The 24762-nt window shown below is 48.4% G+C and overlaps 1 protein-coding gene across 1 annotated transcript in view; it reads right to left on the bottom strand.

The window, feature by feature from the left end:
• Positions 1-24762, bottom strand: part of Epas1 (endothelial PAS domain protein 1) — an 82629-nt gene that overhangs the window by 5839 nt on the left and 52028 nt on the right. Inside the window, exons 3-11 of the mRNA XM_021185964.2 lie at positions 22823-22974; positions 22325-22409; positions 18696-18814; positions 18383-18588; positions 8883-8989; positions 3552-3699; positions 2759-2973; positions 1608-1798; positions 812-922 (exon numbers count right to left, since the gene is read on the bottom strand). Of these exons, the coding sequence (XP_021041623.1) occupies positions 812-922; positions 1608-1798; positions 2759-2973; positions 3552-3699; positions 8883-8989; positions 18383-18588; positions 18696-18814; positions 22325-22409; positions 22823-22974 (1334 nt within the window). The remainder of the gene's footprint in view (positions 1-811; positions 923-1607; positions 1799-2758; positions 2974-3551; positions 3700-8882; positions 8990-18382; positions 18589-18695; positions 18815-22324; positions 22410-22822; positions 22975-24762) is intronic.

Below are 24762 nucleotides of genomic sequence, written 5' to 3'. Positions count from 1 at the left end.
CAGTCCTCCATTCAAACACCTCTGCTGGAAATGCTCAGATTTGCCATTGAACGTACAAGGATTGCTGTTGGGATATAACCTTTTCCTTGCATCTCTCCCTTCGTCCTGTACAGGTTCAGTGAGCTTCCTCCACTTTTGACCTGCAGCCTTCTCTTTCTCTTTCAGCCAGGCCAACTTCTGGCCTCTGCTGCACGGGCTGCCCCTTTATCCTATTTGTAACAGCTAATCTTCATCTCCCCCACAGGGACTGCTGTTCTCACCAGTAGATACTCAGAGACACCCATGGTCACAACAGAACACTCATAAGCAAAGACACAAGCTTCAGCCGCGGTCAGACAATGACCCCCTCACTACGGATAGATCTCTGTACCCAAGACTGGTACTGAAGGAAGTGTGCCTGCTTGTGCTAAGAAGTGTCACAGGCACACACACACACACACACACACACACACACACACACAGGAAAAAGACATGCACAGAAACAACGAGAGGTTCTGCAGGATAGGATAAGGCCACCCACTAAAGAACAATGTGGAAGCTGGGGTGGAGAACTCAGTCTGAGACAATCAAAGGGAGGTGTGAGGATAGCCTCTGGAGATGCTCATCACCACCCTCGCCCACCTCCACCACCACCACTTACGCCATTTGTGCAAGACAGAGATGGGGTCAACAGTTAGACAGAAGTGTGGGGCTGAGCAGGGACACAGTAGGAAGGGAGCGGGCCACTCACAAGCTCCCTGACCTCGAAGCTTTGCGCAGCACACCGGGGGTCTCTGCAAAGGAGCCCTCATCACCCACGCGTGGGGCCCACCTGGGTACTGCACGGGTCCCTCGACTCCGTGTCCATGGCGAAAAGCTTCTCAATCACTTCGATCTTCAAGGGATTCTCCAGAGATGAATAGTAATCCTCAGGGCTGCTGGGCTGGAAACCAGGAAGGAGGAGACCACGTAAGAACACGGGGCCTGTCTCGCCAGGAGTCCAGTGAGAACAGACAAGCATGTTTCTGCACTCTGCCCCGGTCTACCAAGCATCTGTGAAGGGGACTACTATTTACAAGCGGTGTGAAGCAGCTCAGTTCATCAACCTCTCTGAACCTTAGTCTCCCTCTAAGGAGAGGCTTGGATCACTTCCTAGGTCAGTGGTCCTTGACTTCCCTTCAGTTCCTCATGCTGTGCTAACCCCCCAACCTCACTACTCCAAACAGTAATTTGGCTACAGTTATGAATTATAAAGTAAATTTCTGTGTTTTCTGATGATCTAGGTGACCCTGTGAAAGGCTTGTTCAATTTCTCCCGTCAAAGAGAGGGATTTGTATAACACGGGGTTGTGAACTACTGGTCCTGTGTGTCTTGATGTGCAAATGGATAGAGGCTGTGGCCAACAGGGCTCTGTGGTTGAAGCCTTTGGTTTGCAGAGACCAGCCTAGGTTCTTGCTGTGATTCCAGGTGTCGCTACATGGATAAGGGTGGAAGACAGATGCTAAGAGCCAGGGGCACTATAATACCCAAGGGAGGCAGTACTTCTCAGGGGGTCTGTCCAGTCATCTGGCAGTGGAGCTTGAGGGGCCCACGAGCCCTGTATGCTCTCCTGGAGGGTGGGGGCTCACCGTGGAGCAGCTACTGCTGCTTGAAGCGCTGGGTGTGGTGTTCCCTGGGGTGCCTGCCTGGGGCACAGTGAAGGCTGGCAGGCTCCCGGACTCACTCTGGGCACTGTGGCTCCTCAGCCCCGTGGCCCATGGCTGGCCTGGGGGAAGGATGGCTTTGCCATAGGCTGAGGGTTCATCGAAGTTCTGGCTTCCTGTAAAGACAAGGCTTGCTTGAGGAGCATTCGTGAGGTCTGGGCTCACCCCAGGGTGGATACGCCCAGAAAGTTCACAAAAGGTCCTAAAAGAGGGCCTGAGGTTGACACCCTCAGTACTGTGGAGCCTAGATAGGAGCAGAACTATGATTCAATCTGGGGACTTCCTATAAAGAGAACAATCTCCAGCAGTGTTTGGCTTTCAGAGACTGAGCTTACTAGAGAGAAGCAGTTGTTTCCTGCAGAGCCTTCCAGAACAGAGTTGAGGAAGTTATCAGAGGAGAATTGGGCCATTTGCCTTAGTACCATCATGGAGCTGGGGGGTTACAAGGTTATCTCGTGCAAGAGGGCTCATTGCCCTCTCTGGTTCTCTGAGGTGTCCATTTTCCTGTGGCCTCTCAAATACACATTATCAAAAGGGGATTGCAAAGGGGAGCAGTCAGAGCTGGGCTGGAGAGGGTGCAGACTAGAAGAGGCCTTTCCCTGGACAGTTCCGGGTGTCAGATGAGAGCTCAGTACTCTGGACCAAAAGGACTTCTCTTCCAGGAAGATGGGCAGACATTCTAACGCAAGCAGCCACCGAGGGCTTCATCCTCGCCCTCAGTCTCCTCTTGGCTACTGGTTCTGGCACTGTTCTGACTCAGCCTTTCACCTAAGTTAGAGGGCACTCCCTGAGACACATGACTCAACTCAGACTCTCAAGCCAGGTAGAGGATGGACCCCTCAAGAGGGAGCCCTCTCCTTGCCTACCTCTTTAGCCTTCATGAGGACATATAACTCAGTGGCCATAACTTTGTGCTTCTTCTCTACCTAGCAGAGCCTGACCACGTACAGTGATCAGCAAGGCCCGAGTGTGTCTGTGGTTTAGGGAAGCTGTGGCCAGGGAGACTTGTCATAGCAAGAACTGTCCGCGAGCCCATGAGGGTTCTGTGGGTTCAACCAGGGCTAGGAAGTACGCACCGAAATCGAGAGAAATAATGGCATCTCCCGGGGTGGGGGCCAACTGGGCCAGTTCCTCGGGCTCCTCCTTCAGTTTGGTGAACAGGTAGTTGCTCTTCTCAGTTACGGCCACATCATCACTGCTGTCAAAGATGCTGTTCATGGACATCAGGTGCGGCTTGAACAGGGATTCGGTCTGGTCCATGGAGAACACCACGTCGTTCTTCTCGATCTCACTGATGGGAAGAGAGAGCTGCTTAGAGTCTCTGCATCTTTTAGCAAAAGCCTTTGGCTCTCCCACCGCAGACACGTCAGAAGCCTGATAGATAAACCTCTCAGAGAAGTGTTAGGCGGAAGCACAAACAATCCAATTCTGTGAGCCACAGAAGCAGAGACGTTGAGGTTAGCCTCAACCTGTGGGCTGTTCGCTCGCTACCTGTGCTCAAGCTGTAGGCACACAAGAGTCCTGGATTCCTATGTTCGTTTCCTTCATATTATCAATGGCAGCCGCTCATAGTCTTTCCAGGGGTGGAGGGGAGAGGGTATAACATCCACATCTTCCCAAAACAGCTTACCCAGGAGAGCACTGTCTCCCATTCACACAACATCAAGCATTACTCTATGCCATCTTCTCCCCCTTAGCACAAGTCAGAGACATGATACCATAGCTGACAAATGGAAAAGAAACGCTCTAGAGCTCTGTTCCTAAGATCTCAATATAGAACCCTCCCAGTCAGAAGGATCCACACCACAGCCAGCATGTGGAGGTACTGCCCACGGCCCTGAGAGGCTGGCTGCTCCCTCCTCGACTCACCTCAGCACATAGTTGACACACATGATGCACTGAGGCTGCAGGTTGCGGGGGTTGTAGATGACCGTCCCCTGGGTCTCCAGCCACACATATCCTCCGTGTTTGGCTAGCATCCGGTACTGGCCAGATACCACCTGCCCCTTGGTGCACACTAGTGAAGAAAGGAGCCAGAGGTAAGAGAGGTGCAGGAGTGGTGTGCAGCACACACTCTAACCCCACAGGATGTGTCACCTGCCGGGGGAGGGGGATGGACAGAGCTGCCAGATGGACGCCAAGGCCAGGAAGAGTTGAGAGGGTTGGGGTATAGGGGGGAGATCATTTCAGCCAACTCTTCGTTTCAAAAAATAGGAATAGGAGTTCTGAAGGAAAGCAGATGTTTGCCTGCCCAGTGCAGGAGTGACTCCCAGTCAACCAAGGAGCAGCACACTACTGACTTCACCTCCTGAAGGTGGCAGACCACATCTGGAAGGTGGACCACAGGGCTGCAGCCCTGTCCCATTCCCTGACTGTGGAGGACAGAACAGGGCTGGGCAAGTGCTCTTCCACGGAGCTCCAGCCCCAGTCCTTTCTGCTATTTCTAGGCCGGCCTTAAACCATTCTTCTGCCTTAGCCTCCTGAATAACTGGGACTCAACTCAAGAGCTGTGTCACAAGACCCAGCTGAAGTTTGTTTTTTAAACTTTGTGTCCCTTGAACTTTCTGCTACCTTAGGAGCCAGAGACCATTTGAGAGAAACTACTGCTCTAATTTATCTGGAGTAGGGAGAGACCTGTACTGTTAATTCAGGACCTCAGCCACTGGAAGGTCTTTAAACTTGCCAACTACCCCGTGAGACTGCCAGCTTAGAGTTTCTTTCCTCTCCTAGGCTGTTCTAAGTAGTCAATTTCAGTCTAAAAAAAAACACCAAGGGGTGTCCCATACACTAGTTTGTCTTCTTCCCCATTTCCAAATGCATTTTTCATTTTTGTGAAAGAGCTCTCAAGAGCTCCTTTTCAGTCATGTCTGCTGACTTTAGAAATGTCTGCTAATGACTGTCCACTGACTTTCACCCCACCCTCCTCCTCACCCACCAAATGATTGTTCAGAGCTCCAGAGCTCCAGCCCAGAAGTGCCCAGGTCACAGAGAACTGGAGAGGGATGATGGGAGGCTCAGGAAGTCTTGCTGGCTTGGGGACTTTGGGGAAGCGACAATCCTGGTGTGGTTTCCTCTCATGTCCATCACTGTCATTTCTAACTGTCCAGAAGGGTACTGCTGTTTGTGCTGCAGATCAAATGGACTTGCCTGCCTCATCGGCTACACAAACACTGTTTAGGAATTTCTTCTTCCACAAGCTATCAATGCCTAGTGCTTAGGTACTGTACCAGTTATGTTACTGGGAATTGTTTAGGGCAATTGTCCTGGAGTTCTAGGAGAGAAGAGCTATGTTCCCTGTGGACAGTCTCTTCGGGTCTACCAGTCAGCTCGTGGGCCACCTCATCAGTCCTGCATGGTCGAGGGATGGCCTTGTTCATAGTCACGCCAGTCACAGTCCTTTTGCCTTGGCACATCTTACCCTCTTGGATATCTTAACACGCAGCAGCGAGGAGCAGGAATGATGGAGAATTACATGTGCGCATTGCTCAGCAGAGCCACCGCTGCCTTGTGAGATAAATTCAAGTCCCTGTGACTGTCATTACATCGTGCACCTGTGGAGTTCAGTGTCATGGCTGCCTTGCTTGGTGTGGGTTACCAGTGTGTGAAACTCCTGTTTCCCATCGACAGCGACTGCAGCCCTTGAAAGAGTCCTTTGGCTAAACATGCTTGCCAGCTTGCACAGTCTCAGGCTTGAGAGTCTAGATTAGACACTATTTTCCTCTCCACAACAAGCTTTATTGTATTTTAATTTACCTCCCATGGAAAGGTAACTATTTCACTCATACAGTGCAATGAGTTTTGACAAACGTCAACACCTAAGTAGCCATCACCACAGCAAAGGGACCAAAAACTTCATCTGAGCCTGCCCCACGGCCCATGTGCCTAACTACTCCTAGTTTTGACTTCTGATTCCAGATGATCACTGATCTTTCCCCAGCACCGTCTCCTGTCCCTTCTAGACGTCTATGGGAGTAGACTTTCTTGAGTTTGGCTTCATTATCCTTGAGCATCGTGTTCCTGAGGTTGTGGGTGTTTCTGTGGTTTGTGGGAGAGAAGTGTCTCATTGGGTGTACCATGGCCAGTTTATTCCTTCACCTGGATGTTTGAGTTTCCTGTTGTGAATAAAACTGCAATAGGCATCTGTGTCCAAATCCACAACCAAAAGAATGTGGCTTTCTTTTTCATGGGGGTGTAACAAGGTAAGAAACTTCTAGATTATCTGCTGAAGACCATGCTTTTATTATCAGCAGTAGTCAGATTGTTTTGCCACTTTGATTGTCTTACCTTCATCTAATCTTTTAAATGGACTCCTGTGCAGGAGGGAGGAGAGACAGCAAGCACCCTTTAACACAAGGAAACGCAGCCTAGGAAGGCTGTGTTTGCTTCACTTTGCACAGAATAACAGTAATAGTGTTTAGATCATCGGTCTTTTGATTCCAGGGGCCATGGATCCTCTCTAACTACATTATGTTGAGCCAGAAAGAAGTGAGAAGAAAAAAAATGGGCTAAGGCCACTTTGTTAACCATCATGGACTCCTTGGCCAGAGAAGGAACCTTTATCTTTTCTGCTGTCCCTTTCTGGGTGACATGGAGGCCACCTGGCTGTAGTGACGCAATTCTTGCATGGCATCAAGCCTGGAATTAGCTCATTTACATAGTTCTTATTGCTTGCCACATTCAGTGTTCTTAGTCTTTTTCACAAAGAAGTTCGCTGAGCAGAGGTTTGAACTGCACTTCTGTTAAGTGCAGGCGAGGGCCTGCTGTATCAATCACCTCTAAGTCACCCCACTCCCATTCCTCTCATTAATGCCAGCCTTGGTGAAGGGCCTGCCACTCCAGGAGAGAGAAAGGCTTTTTATGGCCTTTAATCTTGTTTTCCTAAGAGCACAACAAAGAGAAACCAGCCCAACCCTTCCCCTCTGAGAGTGACAGTGTATAGATTATTAGCCCATTTGGAAATATGACTTTCAATTATCTAAATCTGGCTGAGGACTGAGCTTCTCCAAGCGGTTTGATGGGAAACACACACAAGCTGTGACACACATGGTGGATCAGAGACCCCCCACACACCTTGGCAGGGGATCTAGAATGGAACTGTACTTGTAGGGGAATAGGGTGGAAAGACTTCTCTCACAGCTGATGGCTTTGTTTCCAGCCCGTGTAGATTTGACTTTGCTTGATGCAGGCCTCTTGGTTAAATATAGGCCTCTGTGCTCAGGGCAGCTTTTCCTAACTCTACTGGGGGAAAAAAAACAAAAACAAAACCCAGAAAAACAAGAGTCTGTACTTTCAATTTGGACTGTGAGTTATCCTTAGGTGTGCTAGGGGGTTAAATATATGGATTAAGTAAAAACAATATCCAACCAAAAAGCTTTTCCAACGTATTTCCCCCCAGGAGTCAACTGCAAACCAGTAGGACCAGCGTCCTTGCTATCCTATCCCTCTTTATAGATGAGGGAGCTCTAAACAGGGAGCGGGCTTCTTTCCACATGTCCACTGAGTTCTAACAGCCCTCCCCAGGAGACAAAGTATATATAACGCTGCCCTCCAAGAATTCCCAGGTACTTAAAATGAAGATATTTTCCCGGATGTGTTGACAGACCCCATTGGCTTAGAAGGCCAAGAAAAAAAAGGAAGCCAGACCCAGAGACACTAGCTGGTGAGCTAGGCCAGAGCTGAGCAGAATAAAGTTGTGCGTCTCTACCAATCGGCCTTGGGGATGGGGAACCCCTAGGGAGCACAAAAGCATTGGGGGCCCTCTAAGAGAAGGCTGACACAACACCTTGGAGTCTCTGGCTGGGTCAGAGAGAGCATCAGGGAGTATCCTGCCACCCCTGGGGTAGTCTATTTGGGTATTTTTGTTTTTATGCCAGAGAACACAGTAAGAGACTTGTCTGAGATGCCATGATGGTCCCTGCTGTGTTACTAGATCAGATGAAACCCAAAGCTCCCAGGGAGGAAACAGAGGGGTGACTTTGAATTCATTCATATATTCATATTCTCTCTCTCTCTCTCTCTCTCCCCCCCCCCCATGCTGTGCACAGCTTGTGGAGTTGCTGCACAGCTAGTGAAGCTGAGCTCGAGCTGTCCCGACTGTAGACAGAGGAGTGTCAGGCCGAATCAGACTAGGGACAGAAAGCTACACTTCTGTTTCCTACGTTGCCAGTATGGCTGCTAGGCGGCTTCTCAGGGTTTCCTATTTGAAGGCTCCTAGCCTATCCCCTCAGCAGCCCTGTCTGTACCAGCGTCCTGCTTGGACGATCTCTTTCCCAAATATAGTCTGTTTACGAGATTCTCATTCACCTGCTGTTTGTATTACCACGATGCTATGAGAGATGCTAAGGTTAAAGGTCACCCAGTTTCTGGGAGCTGGGCTCCTTTTTCTTCCAAAACAAAGACTCCTTAGGGTAGAGATCAAGTCTACCAATCCCTAGTCCTCAGAGGACCAAGTCCAGTTTCTTACATGTTGATGGGTTTTACGTATTCAAAATTACCCTGGAGCATCCACAAATGGAAAGACCGAACTGGAAACGTGGCCAAGGGAACACCACAGAGCCACTCGGTCCAATAAGGTAGCCATGTGCCACGAAAAGCTACTTAAATCACTTAACACTTAAAGACATTTCTCAATGCAGCAGACGCACTGCAAGCACTATCTAGGTCTTGTGTGGCCTAGGAAGGCACAGGATGTTTCTGTGATAGAGGCTCTACTGGACAGCTCTGTTCCCGAATTCCTTCGCTGGGCAGGCTGCTCTCCCGCATGCGTACAGTGTGCTGCTGCACAGGCAGCCCCCTCTCTTAACACCTCTTCCTCTGGTTAGCCCCGTCCTCTCTACCATGGAAACTGATTCAGTGCGAGCCAACTCTTGTTGGGACCTTCCCAGACCCTCTTCTATGCCGAGGTGCTTGCTGATCTAGTGCAGACCCAAGCTGGTTACACACCCACTTTTAGCTGCTCTTCAAGACTGCCCCTGAGGGTTGTGTAGCATGTTAACCATCTGCGAGGACTCAAGAGTCTTTTTAATTTGCATAAACGCCATTTAGGGGCTGGTGGCATGGGTGGGTCTCTGACCATCTTGAAGGTATCTACCTTATCTGCTACCCAAGGTGGTAACTCTGGGAGGAAGTAACCAAGGCCGTGTCTTGTCAATCATACCCTCAAGGGCAGATGGCAAGGACACAGGGTATCTAGGAACTCACAGTTCTGGTGACTTTTGGTCATGTTCTCCGAATCCAGGGCATGGTAGAACTCATAGGCAGAGCGGCCAAGTAGCTCCTCGGGGTGGTAACCAATCAGTTCCAAGATTCTGAATTAAAAAGGAAGCAGCAGGTGAGGACAAAAGACCAAACAGCCTTGGCACAGCACACGATCAGAGACTTCAGGATCTAAGGTGAATGGATCAAGTATCTACCCTCGTCACACCATTCCTTTACTCAAGAAAAACCCCATCAGGAGGGCATCGTCCTGAGTGAGGTAACACAATCACAAAAGAACTCACACAATATGTACTCACTGATAAGTGGATATTAGCCCAGAAATTTAGAATACCCAAGATATAAGATACAATTTGCTAAACACATGAAACTCAAGAAGAATGAAGACCAAATTGTGGACACTTTGCCCCTTCTTAGAATTGGGAACAAAACACCTATGGAAGGAGTTACAGAGACAAAGTTTGGAGCTGAGACAAAAGGATGGACCATCTAGAGACTGCCATATCTGAGGATCCATCCCATAATCAGCTTCCAAACACTGACACCATTGCATACACTAACAAGATTTTGCTGAAAGGACCCAGATATAGCTGTCTCTTGTGAGACTATGCTGGGGCCTAACAAACACAGAAGTGGATGCTCACAGTTATCTATTGGATGGAACACAGGGCCCGTAGAGAAAGTACCCAAGGAGTTAAAGGGGACAGCAACCCCATAGGAGGAACAACATGATGAACTAACCAGTACCCCCCAGAGCTCGTGTCTCTAGCTGCATATGAATCAGAAGATGGCCTAGTTGGCCATCAGTGGAAAGAGAGGCCCATTGGTCGTACAAACTTTATATGCCTCAGTATAGGGGAACTCTAGGGCCAAGAAGTGGGAGTGGGTGGGTTGGGGAGCGTGTGGGGGACTTTTGGGATAGCATTGGAAATGTAAATGAAATAAATACCTAATTAAAAAAAAAACCCACCAGACTCAGCTGCAACTGTGGATCTGCCCCCATCCCCCACTCTCCTGCCCTTCCTGAAGTTCTATCTCAGAGGACTCGACTGCCTAATATCTAAGAGGCCCTGGGGTCAGGCAGGGTCACATGGCTCCACCTCCCAGTTCATCTGCATAAGTGGAGATCTGAGAGAGGACAGAATTGGCTTGATGGCCACACAAGTGCCCAGATCAGACAGGAACAAGGGCTGAGGCTTCCTGGCTAGCATCTCAAGCTCATTCTAGTTGAAGCTGAGGAATGTTTAGATGGAAATCCTGTGTCCCAGAAGGGAAGGCGAGGAAGAGCCAGGGAGGGAGCTTTCTCTCCAGTGTCACCCCTGGATGCTGCTCAGCTGCCATCTATGACCCTAGATGTGTCTCCAGCAGCTTGTCCCTTCCCATCTCCATGAGGGAGAAGGACAGAGGCTGCTAAGGGGAAGCAACATAAAAATCAGTCCTCGCAGGTAAACAAGCAGCGAAGCCAGAAAATGGCGTGAGTGCACCGCATGTAGATGTGTTGCCTCTGGATGATCTAGTTTTGGTTGAGAACTGGACAGGAAAAAGCCAATATGGAGAGAGCCACGAAGACACATGGAAGCTTTCTGTGTGGAGACATTTAAGTGAACAAAAGCCTGCCCTAGAATCACTGCACCGGCCACCTTGTGAGTCACATGTCATTCTGCTGTGTGTCCCACGAGTCCTCCATCTTAGATGCTTCCCACTTTGCTCATCACAAGCCAGAGCTGACGGGAGCAGCTCGGTACGACCACCCTCCTTGAAGCACACTGCCTTGGGGCACAGCTGTGTTCTGTGCCCTCTGGACAGAGGCTAAGGACAAGGAGAATCAAAAGGCTCCACTTGCTCCAGTGACTGTCTCAGTATTCATTCCATCCAATTGTAATGGCATGTGCCTGTTAGACCCAGTCCTTCTCAAGCCAGCTACTCGTCTTAGGCCAGCTACTCTCTTGGCTGGGGCAAACTGCCCAGGTTCTAGATCTCCCCAGAATCCAGTCTTTGCTTGTAAGAAATCTGATTTTCAGCTAACTTGCAGGATGTCATATACTCTCCCCACCAGCCATCTGCCACCAGTTCCAGAGTCACCGCAGGCCTCTCCTTCTCCACCGAACCCCCTCCAATTCCTTCGTCCCTTGCCTAGGCCCTAGGCCCTAGGCCCTAGGAAGGATGCACTGGACTCTTACACCGTGGGCCTTCTCCTCCTGCCTCCCCACAGTGAGGGAAGTCATGCTGACAATCCAGCCCCACTTAGGAACCCGGGTCACGATCTACTTTCCTTAAGCATGATTAACCATCTCAGTGCACACGTGTTCACACGTGTTTACATGTATGTGCACATGTGTGTACCCACAGGAGCACCTCTAGCAGTTCATCGCAGTCTTCAGTCTGCCATTCCATTCTGTCTACTACCTGCTCTTACGTGAGCAGAGAAAAGGCAAGTTTTCTGACCAGACGCAATGCTGGAGGCTCAAGTCTTTGCCGAGCAAAGGTTAGGCCCACTGACAAAACCTCTAAGTATGGCTGATTCAGCCCTGTGAGGCTGGCAGAATACTAGTGCCAGCTGGCCATCTTTACCACAAGAGGATTTGTCCCCACTTGGTTTCTAGGTTTACTGGCCTCGCGCATGCCGTGGGTCGCCAGGACCCTGGAGCTGGTACCCAAAGGCACTTCCGCTGATATAAAGCTGGGGGAATGAGGAGTGGAGCAATGTCTGTACCTAGCCATACAGCATTCCCGAGACTGCACTTCAAACTCTGCCTGGGAACCAGAACCAGAACCAGGGACAGCAGAGCCACTCACAGGGTTGTTCACTTGCCAGCCAGACTGAGCCGATGCAAAATTTTCTACAAACTTTCCCCACTGAGCCCACGGGCCTTCTAGGAAGGATGTGATCGTCTTTCCTGAAGAAATCCCATTTCCTTTCACGATTAGGATCTTGCCATCAAAAGTCTTCGAGTAAATATTATAATCAACCTCATAATAAGATGCTTTTGCCTAATTACCGTATCATCCTTTCAAAGGCACACAATGGGCATGTTCTAGGAGACAAACAAACCCAGATTTCAGACTTGCCAGTTATCTTCCCGCTAGCAGCTTTCAGTTATCTTGTCAGCCAAAATAAATATTTAATGTTTCCCTCTTCATTCCTTTAAACAGACTACAGTAAAAACTGGGAAATGCGCACGGCCCGAACACAATCGCAGAGCATGCGGGTTCTCAAGACTTCACAAAGCCAGGAAGCCCCAAGTTAAAGCTAATGACCGTTTGCCCCCATCCGCAGGCACACCGACGCCATAGGGAGGTTAAGGAACCGAACTTGTTTATAGACTTGCTGTTATGGCCCCTGGGGCCTTCCCTGCTCATTTCCCTGGCTGCGGCAGATAAGAGTGCCGTCTGTGCTCTCCATCAGGGGAGAGGGACCACTTCGCTCTTCCTAATTAGAGATCCTTGACTCGCTGGAAGAAGAATCATTTGGGGTCACCCGTAAACTTAAAAGTCAACTCGAGACTGCACGAGAGGAGGGGGAAACGTAAAAAGATCTGTCGGATTTCAAAGCTGGGGACCGAGTGTATGCTTTAATAACAAGCAGATAAAGAAGTAGACCAAAGAGGAACGGAGCAGAGACTCCAAAGAGGATGGAGCAAGCCTATGAGGAGGCAGGAGAGGAAGAAAGAGAGGAAACAGACAATGAATGGTAGAAGGGTATCTTTGTTCTGAAGTCAGACCAGACTCTGGCTTTGGCCTTCAGAGTGAGACGTGCAGGTAAAATCTGAGGTGACTTATTCACTGTCCACAACTGCTCTTTGTTCTGAAGATAGTCTACAAGCAGGAGTGAGGAAATGGCTCAAAGTGCTCACTGTGCAAGCATGAAGATCTGAGTTCAGATCCCCAGCCTCAGTGTGAAAACCTGCTGCATGGCAAAAGATGTCTGTAAGCCCAGTGCTGGGGCCAGTGGGTGGGGCCAGTGGGTGGAGCCAGTGAATGGCAGTGGCATAACAGGCAGATCCTAAGAGCTTGCTGATCGGTTACTTTAGCCAAAACAGTAAGTTCTGGGCTCACTGCAAGAGCCTGTCTCAAAAAAGCAAAGTAAAGAATGGAAGAGGAAGACACCCAGTACTGATGTCTGACCTTCAGAAGCATGCAGGCAGACCAAGAGAGCCCATATACGCATATATATATACACACACATATACATATATACAAACACACACAGAATGAGGTGTGGCATGTTAAAAACACATGTAGGTGTGTTATATGGAATGGACCACCAGATGAAGGTCAGGAAGGAAATGGTCTTCTGCACGCTGTCCCCTCTAGAGATAGCAGAATCAGCCACATGCCATCCCTCCCAGGCTGCAGCCCCCTAGTGCCATTTCTTCTGCTGCTCCCTCCCTTCAGAGGCCAAGGGTTTGCTTAGTTAATCATGTAAACACGGTGACTAGGGAGTATCTGAACTCTGTGTGAAGATGCAAGTACTGAGTACTTCTTAGCCACCCACTTGCCTTCCCAAGAACGCTATCATTAATCAATGCGTACTCTCACTGGCTCTTTCTTTGTGTGCTTTAACGACCCCCAGACACTTGTTGTTTATTTTCTGTATATTTACAAGCACTGGCAGTGCATTTCTTTAATGATATCTAGATTCACTACTCAGATCTCAAGACCTAATCATTTTAATATATTTTTATCTGGACCATACTTGCTTCAAGCAACAGCCCTTAAGTCTTGCACACACCCCCGAATACTGCCCAATTATATGAAGTCTATACCCCAGCTCTGTGGTTAACAGTTCTCTATGGGATCTATGGTCTCTGTGAGATGTGCTGTTGGTAGGGTGAAGTTATACACCAGAAAGTAGCCTGGCCTCCATTCTGGACCAGTGCTATCCTGCATGCCACCAGCCATCTCTTCGTCGACAAAACCCCCACCAGTGAGAAGGACTGTGAGAAGTGACTAATTCATGGAAGGAACCCCGTCATGCAGTAAACTCTGATATAAACTACAGGGAGTCTGTAGAGCATTTCCAACAGACCAGGTGTCTCAGGATAACATGGGAGTAGTTGTTTTTACACATTCAAACATGGCTAGGGCTGATTCCAGAATACTGTCAGCTGAGCGGACATACGTGCAAAGTACGTTAGAGTCTAACGTCGGGATCTAAAGAAGCATTGGATAACCCCTAACGGAGATGTCTGGAGAAAGGCAATGTACAGGCCTGCTAAAGTACTTGGAATCAATTATATATGAGGCCAAAATACATTCACGGTGCTTGCAAAAGATCACCCTGAAATTAAGACGATACCACCCATTACAAAAAGCAGCAAAGTTTGTTAATCATCTCCAATGTGCAAAAGAGAACATATTATTTTACAACGAATTTGCTTAAAGCCAGTCTGCTTTACTCTTGGACTTGATACACCTCCTAGCTGTCTTCACACATGCCTGCCTCACACTTTATGGTTCTTTATAATTTCCTCTTTAAAACTGCATTTATTTGTGTGAGTGTACATGCCATAGTGTGCGTATGTGTGTGTGTTTGTGTATGTGTGTGTGTGGGGGGGGATTAGAGGACTACTTGTGAAATCAGCAAATCAGCTCTGTCCATACGGGTTCTGGGGTCAAACTCGGGGTCCCAGGCTTGGCAGCAAGTTCCTCTATTTGCTGAGCCATCTCAGCGCCCAGGTCTTCACGGACATTCTTCTCATGGCCCTCAAGCCTTCCCTCACGTAAGCTGTCTTCCTGTCCCTAAGTTCTTTGAGTGAAGCCACCATACATCTTTTCCCCCAAAGATTTAAGTATGTGTGCGTGATAACACGTGTGTGCATGCATGCATGCATATATGCGCACGTGTTTGTGCCCGTGTACGTGTGCCCTCAGAGGCCAGAGGCTCAAGTCCCTGTAAGCAGAGCTACAAGAAGCTGTAATTATGTGTATGGGGTGGGGTCTCTGCAGGAGCATTATACACAAGTCTTCCTAACTTACAAGCCTAACTCTTGGCTATGTCCTGTATTGTTTTGATGGAACATGGTGCTCTCAAATTCTTTTGGTGGTTCATTCTTTAAATGGTTTTATTCATTAGTTTTAAATGCTTACTATAATTTTCATACATCTTTCAAAGTTACAGGAAGACTCACAAAATCACATTGAGATTACATGTGCTTTTTCTAAGAAAACCTCATCTTGAGGAGTTGGCCTCCTTCACAGTTTTTCTATTTGACCACTAGATGGCATCTCACGTGAATTTAAAAACCCACCCCTTTTAAAGGATTTGAGAATGGCTTGGGTCTTCCTCCAGGATGAATGGCACGTTCTGTTCTGTACTACAAATTCCCTGTGGTTTCACTAAGCTGCTCGGATCTCAAGCTCAAACCCTCAGGCACCGGGACTTCTTTCCCCCGTGACACAACAGTTTATGACAGCTGTTCCCCAGTGACAGCTCATGGGTTAGTCCCTAAGAATGTTAGGAAACAGACACACTGCAACTTTTATGTTTGAGTGCACAGCAGAGGAGGATATTAATTATGCTGACAATAAAGACATCCTTAGCACTCAGGATGCTGGGGCAGGGGATTGCTGCAAATCATGGGCCAGCCTTGAGAGGGTGGGGGCTAGAGGAAGACGAGATTTTTCTTTTGCCTGACCAAGCAAGTGAAGACTCCTGTTGCCAGAGCCACAGCAGTCCACAGGCTGGGCACTCTTCATCTGAAAATCTGATAATCTGATGCCCAAAGTGTGCCTACATTACACTTAAAAGCTTCAGATCCTAGAGCATTTTGGATGTTGAATTTCTGGATTCACTTAAGGACAGTTCATGCAAAACTTCCCCCAAACTCGAAAATGAGAAACATGTTTAGTTCCAAGATTTTCAGATAAGCAATACTGTTTAAGCCATAACTGTGCCCTGTACATATATGAAAATGACAGACACTATTGGAGGGTTTAAAGTATTCACTGTCTCATAATTAATAATCATATATATATATATACATATACACATATACATACATATACATATATGTGATATATATATGTATATATATATATATGTATATGTATATATATATATATATAAACACATATCACACACACATATAAGCATAACCAAAGAAAGTATCAAACTCACTCAAATCTGATTGTGGATTCAAACTTCCTTTCTTCAGATTCTTTCCTGCTTTTGTTAGGGGACACAATCCCCTTTGTGTCAGATGTCCCCCTCCTATGTCAGATGTCACCAAACTAAATAATTCACTGAGTAAAATGGGGGAGCCCTGCTCTACACTGGCTCTCACATGTAGGCTCTGGGTTTAGAGCACATCTCTCAGAAGGTCATGTTAGTGTATGTATGTATACTCTCTCTCTCCCTCCCCCTCTTACACACACACACACACACACACACACACACACACACACACACTGCTCCACATCTCAACACATGCAAACAGAATAAGCCTCTCCCCCAACCCAAAGCAATCGAGAAATAACACCAAGGGATTAAGCACTTAAAATAGCCCCTTCACTAACTGTCCTAACTGTACCCTGGTTAACTAATCTGCTAATCGGTTAAACGCTCCGTGGGGCACTCTGTGTTTGCATCCCTCTGCAGTCGGCTCCCTAGCAGAACAGAATTCACGTTGGGCCATGCAATCAGCTCCCTTGGAAGGCAAGAGTGTGCTGAAAATACTATGTGTCCTAAGCCACCCTAAGCGGCATCTCCTTGTGCACGACGAGCCACATCTCTAAATCCCAGGATCCTTCCTGTGAGTATCAAGTCCACCCACTGTACTGAGAGCCAAACTAAGGAAGTCACCGTGGTACCTCTGTGTGTGTGTACATGGCATCTTTGTCCCTTTAGGCTGCCATTTCTTGTGACTGTCCCCTTCTGCCCTTAACCCAAGGCTAGCCCTTTTACCTGAAACCCACTCAGACCACAATAATGAATGAAAATGAACAACAAATTAACCTTTCTGGGAGATAGTTCCCTCACCTGCCAGCTCCTTTCTACAATCCCTTTCCTGCTCTCTAGAGATGGCAGGTGAGGGTTTGGTTTCCCCTGCTTCAGAGCAACTCCCTCCTGTCACCCACATCCCTGACCACTCCTGGGTATCTGCACAAGCATCCCAAGTCCCACTGCACCTCAAAGCTGGTGTCATGGATCTGGCACCAGGACTTTCGAGGTCTCTCTGAAAACTGCAGAGGGCGTACCTCCGATCTATCTTCTGCTCAGAATATTCCTATAAACACCGGATTGGATGTGTTGAACACCAGTGGCCACCACCATAACAGCAACGGTAACACTAGGACGGCCATCAGTGCTGACTAATGAAGTTCAGGCTCCTCTCCCTATAAGCTTGTGGAATTTTTCCTAAGTACTTAAATACTCACTAACCCCCAGTGCCTTGCCGCCTAACTGTTGTGGTCAGAACTAGGACACAGGAATATGTCAAGGATCGTTTACATAACTTCTGAATGGGGCCATAAGTGACAGCCAACAGACCAGGTCCATCTAGACTCAGAGCGACGGGTCTAAACCTAACCTAGAAACCAGAAAGGTCTCCCTGTAAAAAATAGATGCCCCTAGATACCTAGCTGAGCAAGAGAGAAGCTGGGCCTGTAGGGGGCTGTCAGGAGCTTCTGCCTTGGGGTCTGCTATGGGGAAGACCAGGCTGTTTTGGGCTCATGTGGGTCGCAGACTTGCAGAGGCAAGCTTACTGCCTTGAGCTCAGGAGGAAGCTCTTGCGTTGGGGAAGCCAGGGATGGAAATGAGCTCAGACACAAAGCCTCCACAGGCTATGCCATTCTGCTTTTCCACGTGTGTTCACAACTGTGACCTCCTCGCAGAATGACCCTATGAAACACACCAGGAGCAAGTCACTCATTTCCGAGTGTCAGGCAGTACACGGTTGATGCGAGAGACATGGCAGAGCTGAGCTTACGCTGAGTGAAGTAGTCAGGCACAATGAGTGGTGCCATTCACTCAGGCGAGGCATGCACGCCCGGTGCGGCCTCTCACCTGGCTTCCCTCACCCTGGTGCAAGCCACTGCACATCACAACCCGTTCTCACTGTTGTCCTCCACATCTCCATCCCAGCAGCAGCAGCACAAGTGGATAGGAACTGTGGTCTATACAAACCTGCATGTAATGACAACCACACAGCATGCCTTCCTGTGCATCCTCTGTGGTCTCCCCTTTAATGAAGCTGAGAACAGCAGCCTACACTGACCACAGATGACTCTGCTAGGCTCTCTAGTCCAAGTCCACAGTCTTTATGGCTTCTGTGCCCCCCACTCCCAAGAGAACGTCCAGTTGCTTTGGAACTGAGGGTTAGAGTCTAACCTAGCTCTCTTCATTTTAAAGTCTTCACATGGAAGGAGGCTACCTTCTACAAACTTGCAGCCAGCAATCCCACACCATGTCCTAGTCCCGTCCCTTCGCTGTCACACTCTCACAGACGCACACCGGTAAGACCCGCCCTGTTCCAACACCCCACCTGTCGTCACAGTAGGTGAACTTCATGTCCATGCTGTGGCGGCTCAGGAAAGTCTTGCTGTCCAGGGGGATGTCCATGTGGGATGGGTGCTGGATTGGCTCACACATGATGATAAGGCAGGACAGCAGGGGCTCCTTGGAGCCACAGAGGCTACTGTGAGGGGGGCAGTTGTTGTAGACTCTCACTTGCCCGGTGCAGTGCAGGACCTGGGGTCAAAGCACAGAAGTAAGACAAGGCCGAGACGGCCAAGAAGAGGGAGAGGCCTCAGGCACCTCCTGCTCCTGGCTCTTTCTTGAGACTCCACGCATCCTACCTTCCAGGTGGCCGACTTGAGGTTGACAGTCCGGCCTCTGTTGGTGACCGTGCACTTCATCCTCATGAAGAAGTCACGCTCGGTGGACACGTCTTTGCTCTTCTTCCCAAAACCAGAACCTGAGTGGGGAAGGGTGTGGGAGCCAGTTAATTAATCCAAATTACAATGTTTCTGGGCAACTTGTATTTGTGTCTCCTAGTGGTTTGTAGTAGAGTGCTTGTAGCCTGCCATGGGCAGAGAGGCCCTCATGGCTTAAATACTAATGATGTCCCTTTGCTGCTGCGCCTTGAGCCTTGAGTCAAATTTGCTGGCTCAATTGTGGTCAGAACTAGAGGACAGAAATATGTCAAGGAAGGTTTTTTTACAAAACTTCTAGTGATGGCCAGTCCCACCCAGGGGCTACGAGCTAACATCAGGTCGGTGGAGACTCACAGTGGAGGGACTCCTGGGAGAGAGCTGCTCCCCTGCAAAAGTTAGATTTCTTGGAAGATGGCTGAGCTCCTATGTGACTGCATTCCCAGGAGCAGGAAGGCCTGGAAGGCAGGAGCTGTGCCATGTTTGCTACACACTGTACCTGTTTGTCACCTGAGAGCTGTGAGGCTACACCACAGTTTCAGATGTCTCTCCCCAGTCAGGCCTTGGGTCTCTAGCAGGAAACCTGAGAGTGACCATGGTTGCTCCATAAGACATAAGTCTGTCCAGTTAGAATTATCCTTGGACACTCCTCTCTGCTCTCGCTAGCCTGTCTCTCAGGAATGTGAGCAACCAATATCCTACCTGAATCCTCGAATGACTATGCTCTGGATAATGTGCCATTCATCAATTTCCTCCTAAGGTGACACACGTCAGGGAGGGGAGGGGAGGGGAATGAACACACACACACACACACACACACACACACACTCACACACTCACACATACACACACACACACCTTGTTTTTAACTGGAACTGGGTAGACAAGTCTATCTTAAAGATGTTCTTTAAACAAAGAACAATTAGATGACCTTTCATTCAGGATTAAGTAAATCACCGAGACAAGGAACATACAACTTCTTTCCTTTAGTACAAATCTCCAAAGCCTGCCCAGGTTTTCTGCTTCTTGTTATGCAGAACAGAAAACATGAGGCCAATGGTGTCTCAACTGTGGCTACACCGCTGCCATCTTCATCCTTGGCCTCCACAGGCCCAACATCACAGAGCAATTCAGAACTTTCCAACAAGTAGTCACACTGCTCTAAGAGAAGCTGCCAACCTCTGTACCCACACCTCCAAGGAACCTTGATTTGACCGACACAGTCTAAAACAGCTGTGTATCAAAAGAACTGGCATCCTTGAACTGAATTTAAACCTCTTCTGCAGAACCCATTAAGTGACAGCTTGAATGTTGTTCTGATAAACTGTCTCTCCTATAATTAGGCTTCTTATAATTTTAGTTGTTAGGTGGAGTTTGTATATGATAAGTTATAACTGTACTGAGAAAGCCCCCCCCCCCCGACTTAGGAATGAGGGAGCTCAATATTCATTTCTGATTAAGTCTGGGTTGTAATTGTGGGCTCCTAACTTGCTAATCATTGGAGTCTCCCCATTCTGACATCTGATAGTATCATCTCAGCTTAAACATCTTCAACAGTCTCTGACTGTTTGCAGGACCGAGTTTGAGGCTTTCCACTCACCATCAAAGCATTCCACAGCCCGTCTCCCAACCTTTTCTTCTTCCAGGAATCCACACGGACCCCTTGCTTTTAGACCATGAGTCTAAGCAGCCTGAAACCTTTCAGCAAGGACTTGCTGACTGGCTGAGTCTGCTTGATCTCAAATCCCCATTCATGAATCTAAAGACCTGAGTTTTCCTCAGATAAGTGGAGGACACTCAGCTGTGAGTCAGAGAAACATAAAAGCAAAAAGATCCTAGATTTGGCCTCATCTTTTGCCATCGATTTGAAAAGAAAGACTTTGAACAGCACAGGACTGAGATTCTTAGTTCAGTTCACAGATGCTCAGACAAAGGTTTTGGTCAGCAGTTGAGTTGAGACAAAGAACCCAGGGAGCAGTGTTCTCTAGAAGAGAAGCAACGAGAGACACCTATTTAGGAAGTGCTTCCGAAAGCCAAGTATGGTGGCGCAGGTCTGTGATCAATAGCCCCTTCACCACCAAGAACCAATCATTCTATATAGCCTAGGGTTTCTCGGCACCACAGGCAAGACAAATAAACTCCTGGTGGTCCCCAGCCTATGTACTCTGGAAGCCAGTTGACCAAGGTCTTTGGATAGAAAGCAGCAATGCAGATGAGAGGCTGGGGCAGCATTGGAAAGGGAGGTGGTTATAATTTTACAAAGCTTTGTAAGTCTGAGTGTGGATTACAGTACTCTGTACCAACAGGAGAGGTGAGCCAACAAAGCCTCCGCTTTTGCAGCACACATGGCAACGAGAACACCGCCTCGCAGGCGTGGCATCACTGCCTTTGCTATTCAGGTTGGATGAGCACACACCCCATTCTAGTGACAGGTGACAGATTTACAAGATGTTGATGTGGGCAGTCTGTCCAGACCGGTGATAGATTCTCAAGTTCAGAGAGGATCTCAGCAGTCATTGGAAGCCACTGCTGCCTACAGTGATGGCTCCTTTCGTATGGTTTGGAAAGATTTACTGAAGTTTGTACCTTTGTGTTTATGGGCATATTTGTGCAGATACCTGCAGAGGTTAGGGGAGGACCCTGGATCTCCCTGAAGCTGGAGTTGTGACCCACCACCAGTCAAAGAACCTGGGAGGTCAACTTAGGTCCCCAGAAGAATAACCAGTATTCTTAACCACGGAGCCGGCTCTCCAGCACCAAAGTTTTAGTTCTTCTGAAAATCTCCACATTCCCTTCATAGCTGCTCTCCAGTGGTAATTCTTACGGTCATGCCTCTTGACATGGACCTGAGACACAGGGCAAGCCTGAACCTTTCCCTCGCCAGCCGAACAGGGTTAGAAGTGGTAACATGCCTATTTCAGGACTAGGGCCTAGGATGGTCTGTGGGCTTCTGCAGCTGCACTCTACAGGGGAGAAGGAAGATACATGGCCTGAGCTGTCATCCAAGGCGGCTGCTCTGGAGTCTTCATATGAGGACGGCTACCGGGAGGCTCCATAGACTGAGAGCTGTGGTCACTGTCCCAGCAGCACACCAGGTGAGCCATTTTAATCACTTCAACCTAGTTTAGCCCCTGATGGCTGCAATCCAGCTGATGTCACATAGAGCTAGAGACCTGCCCACAGAATCCACAGAAATGTGGGAGATTGCTTAAGCCTGTGTGTGTTGGGTGGCTTGATACACGACAAAGGGCACCTGTAGCTCCCATAAATAATCAGGCATAGATGAAGCTATTGGTTTGGGTGGTGTCGCTTGGCGGAGATGATTGATCTCAGGTGATGATGAAATGGCACCCTGACCTCGTAGTGTGACATCAGGCACCATGGATGGCCATTAGGAGCTATTCTATGTGCTGGGCCTCATCTCAACAGCTGTATTCTCACCCAGGAGCTAGTCCAACTGTACCTATGGAACATAATCCATTTGGGCTATTTGTGCAGGCTTTGCGGGCAGGGGGTGGTCATGAGAAGAATGGGAACAAAGAATAACACTTTACCGGTTTTGAGAGTCAGGTTCTCACGGATTTCCTCATGGTCGCAAGGATGAGTGAAGTCAAAGATGCTATGTCCTGTTAGTTCTACCTGTTTCAAAAGCAAGGCCAGACACTGTTACTCCTAGCGACGAAGTCATTCAGACTCCAAGAGGAAGCTAGGATAATGTCTGCATTCAGAGACAGGCAGGGGGATGAACTGAGTGGTTATCAATAGTCTCCAGTCAATATTGGGTCTATGGACTTACAGACGTAACAGAGCAGTGTTGATGGCAACAAGGGCTTGATTCATACTTTTGCCAAGTTAATCTAGCTAGAAGAGACCTGTCAGGGCAGCCGCAAGGAATGTCAAGCCCCATGACATTGGGAAGTCCTAAGGACTGTCATCATCATATGGGAATGCATAAGGAAAAGTCAAGTAAGACTGTGCCTAGGACCTCCCGTTAGTGTCTATCCCCCAAATAAAGACATGTTTTTCCTACTGAACGAGGCAGAGGGTGTCACCTGGGTAAGTCCCATGAACTTGCTGATGTTTTCCGACAGAAAGATCATGTCACCATCTTGGGTCACCACCGCAATGAAACCCTCCAAGGCTTTCAGGTACAAGTTATCCATTTGCTGGTCGGCCTCCGCTTCGGATTCATTTTCAGAGCAGACTGGAGAGAGAGTGGAATGAACAAGAGGGGCACGAGTGTTAAAACAGACATGACTGAGGGGACAGGCATGGCTCCAGGGCACAGGGAAAGGCACACTGCCAACCATCTAAGCATTTGCCACATGCCTGGTGGAACACCCAAGCCACATTGACAATGACTGTGGGACAGCATGGTTTCTGTGGCAGCAGAATTTGCTGTACCAATAGGAAGGATGGGGGTAGAGTCTACAGATAGAACGCTAGACCTCACAGCAGCAGCAGCAGCAGCAGCAGCAGTTATTTTAGCTGCTAACATAAGTGGAATATTAACCACAGACAGACCCGGCATTAAACACTCTACATAGGCTTTTCAATAACTCACGAGGCATGTACCATTTGCAGTCTCATTTTATAGTGCAAGACTTCTGAGTTAAGCCATTTTTCCAAAGGCTATGATGTCTAGAATGTTTGGAAGCCCCAGGAGCTAAGTGCAGGGCCACGTTCAACCACCTCACAAGCTTTGGAGTCAAATATTGTATCTATTCCTACATCTGCTTCTCACTTGCTTATGACTTTGTTTGAACACCGGAGTCCTCCACCAGCAAACCAGGATAGCGATTCCCATCTTCATGAATTGTAAGGTTAAGTAAATTAACTGCTTAAAATGGTACCAACGTCTGCAAGCTCTACCTCATCTGCTCCCTCCTCTAAGACACCATTACTATCTCAAATCAGAGCCAAGGTGGCGAATTCGTGGCTCACAACCTCACAAAGCTAAATAAGCCCTCATGCACATTACCATGGGGTACCAAAGAAGGGGTGCAGAGAGCATAAGCTCCAGCAGTCAGAGGAGAGATGACTCTAAAAGAGAAGACGTAGGATGGAGAGGAAACATGAAATATCTCCCATGCTCATGGATTGGCAGGATTAAGATAGCGAGAATGGCCATCTTGCCGAAAGCATTCTACAGAGTCAACGCAATCCCCAGCAAAATTCCAGCTCCATTCTTCATAGAGTTAGAAAGAACAATTTGCAAATTCATCTGGAATGTGAGTTCACATGAGTATGGAAAGAGAGGTCTGTCAGGCAGCTGGACAGGATTGGGCCACCACTGCAGAACACACAGACAGGCTTCCTCCCAGGACAGAGAAGAGTCCAGCTAGAGGCAGAAGATCATGGGCCAATAAGGGAGGCCAGTGTCCCAAAGCTCCTCTTCCAGTCAAGGGGCAGAGAGGTGGCTTCTCAGAGCATGATTTTGGGGACATAAGTCTGGGGATAGATAGCACATAGAATAGTCGAAAGAGAATGGAACTTAGAGGCACAAAGCCGTGAGGGACAAGAGGCAGACACTAGGGGGCGTTGTGGGGGAAATCTACCCCCAACCATGCACTCTGTGTGTCCTGGACTACCAAGTCCACCTCTGCAATCTAAGCTCAGCTCTTGTTCCGGCTCCTGGCTGTTATCCTCAGACCACAGGCTATGCCCTCTTCTTGTTCATTATTTAATGTCAAATATGTGTGTGCTTTAGAAATCTGGATTTAACCAGGTGTGTTAGAGCAGGTCTTTAATCCCAGCTATCAGGAGGCAGAGGCAGGTGGATCTCTGTGAATTCCAGGCCATCTTGGTCTACATAGTGAGTTCAAGTCTAGCCAAGGCTACGTAATGTGTAGAAACAACGCGACCACAGTCTGTATTCATCTAGCGTAAGCAACAGTCCAAGAACGCCTGGCTTGATTTACAGAACAAGAGGCTTAGAGAATAGGTTTAGACTTAAGAGAGTTAATATCCACTGATGCAAAAAGAGCCTTTC

Source organism: Mus caroli, chromosome 17 (assembly GCF_900094665.2).
Source record: "Mus caroli chromosome 17, CAROLI_EIJ_v1.1, whole genome shotgun sequence".
NCBI lineage: Eukaryota > Metazoa > Chordata > Mammalia > Rodentia > Muridae > Mus > Mus caroli.
This window is presented reverse-complemented; position numbering and strand designations above follow the sequence as displayed.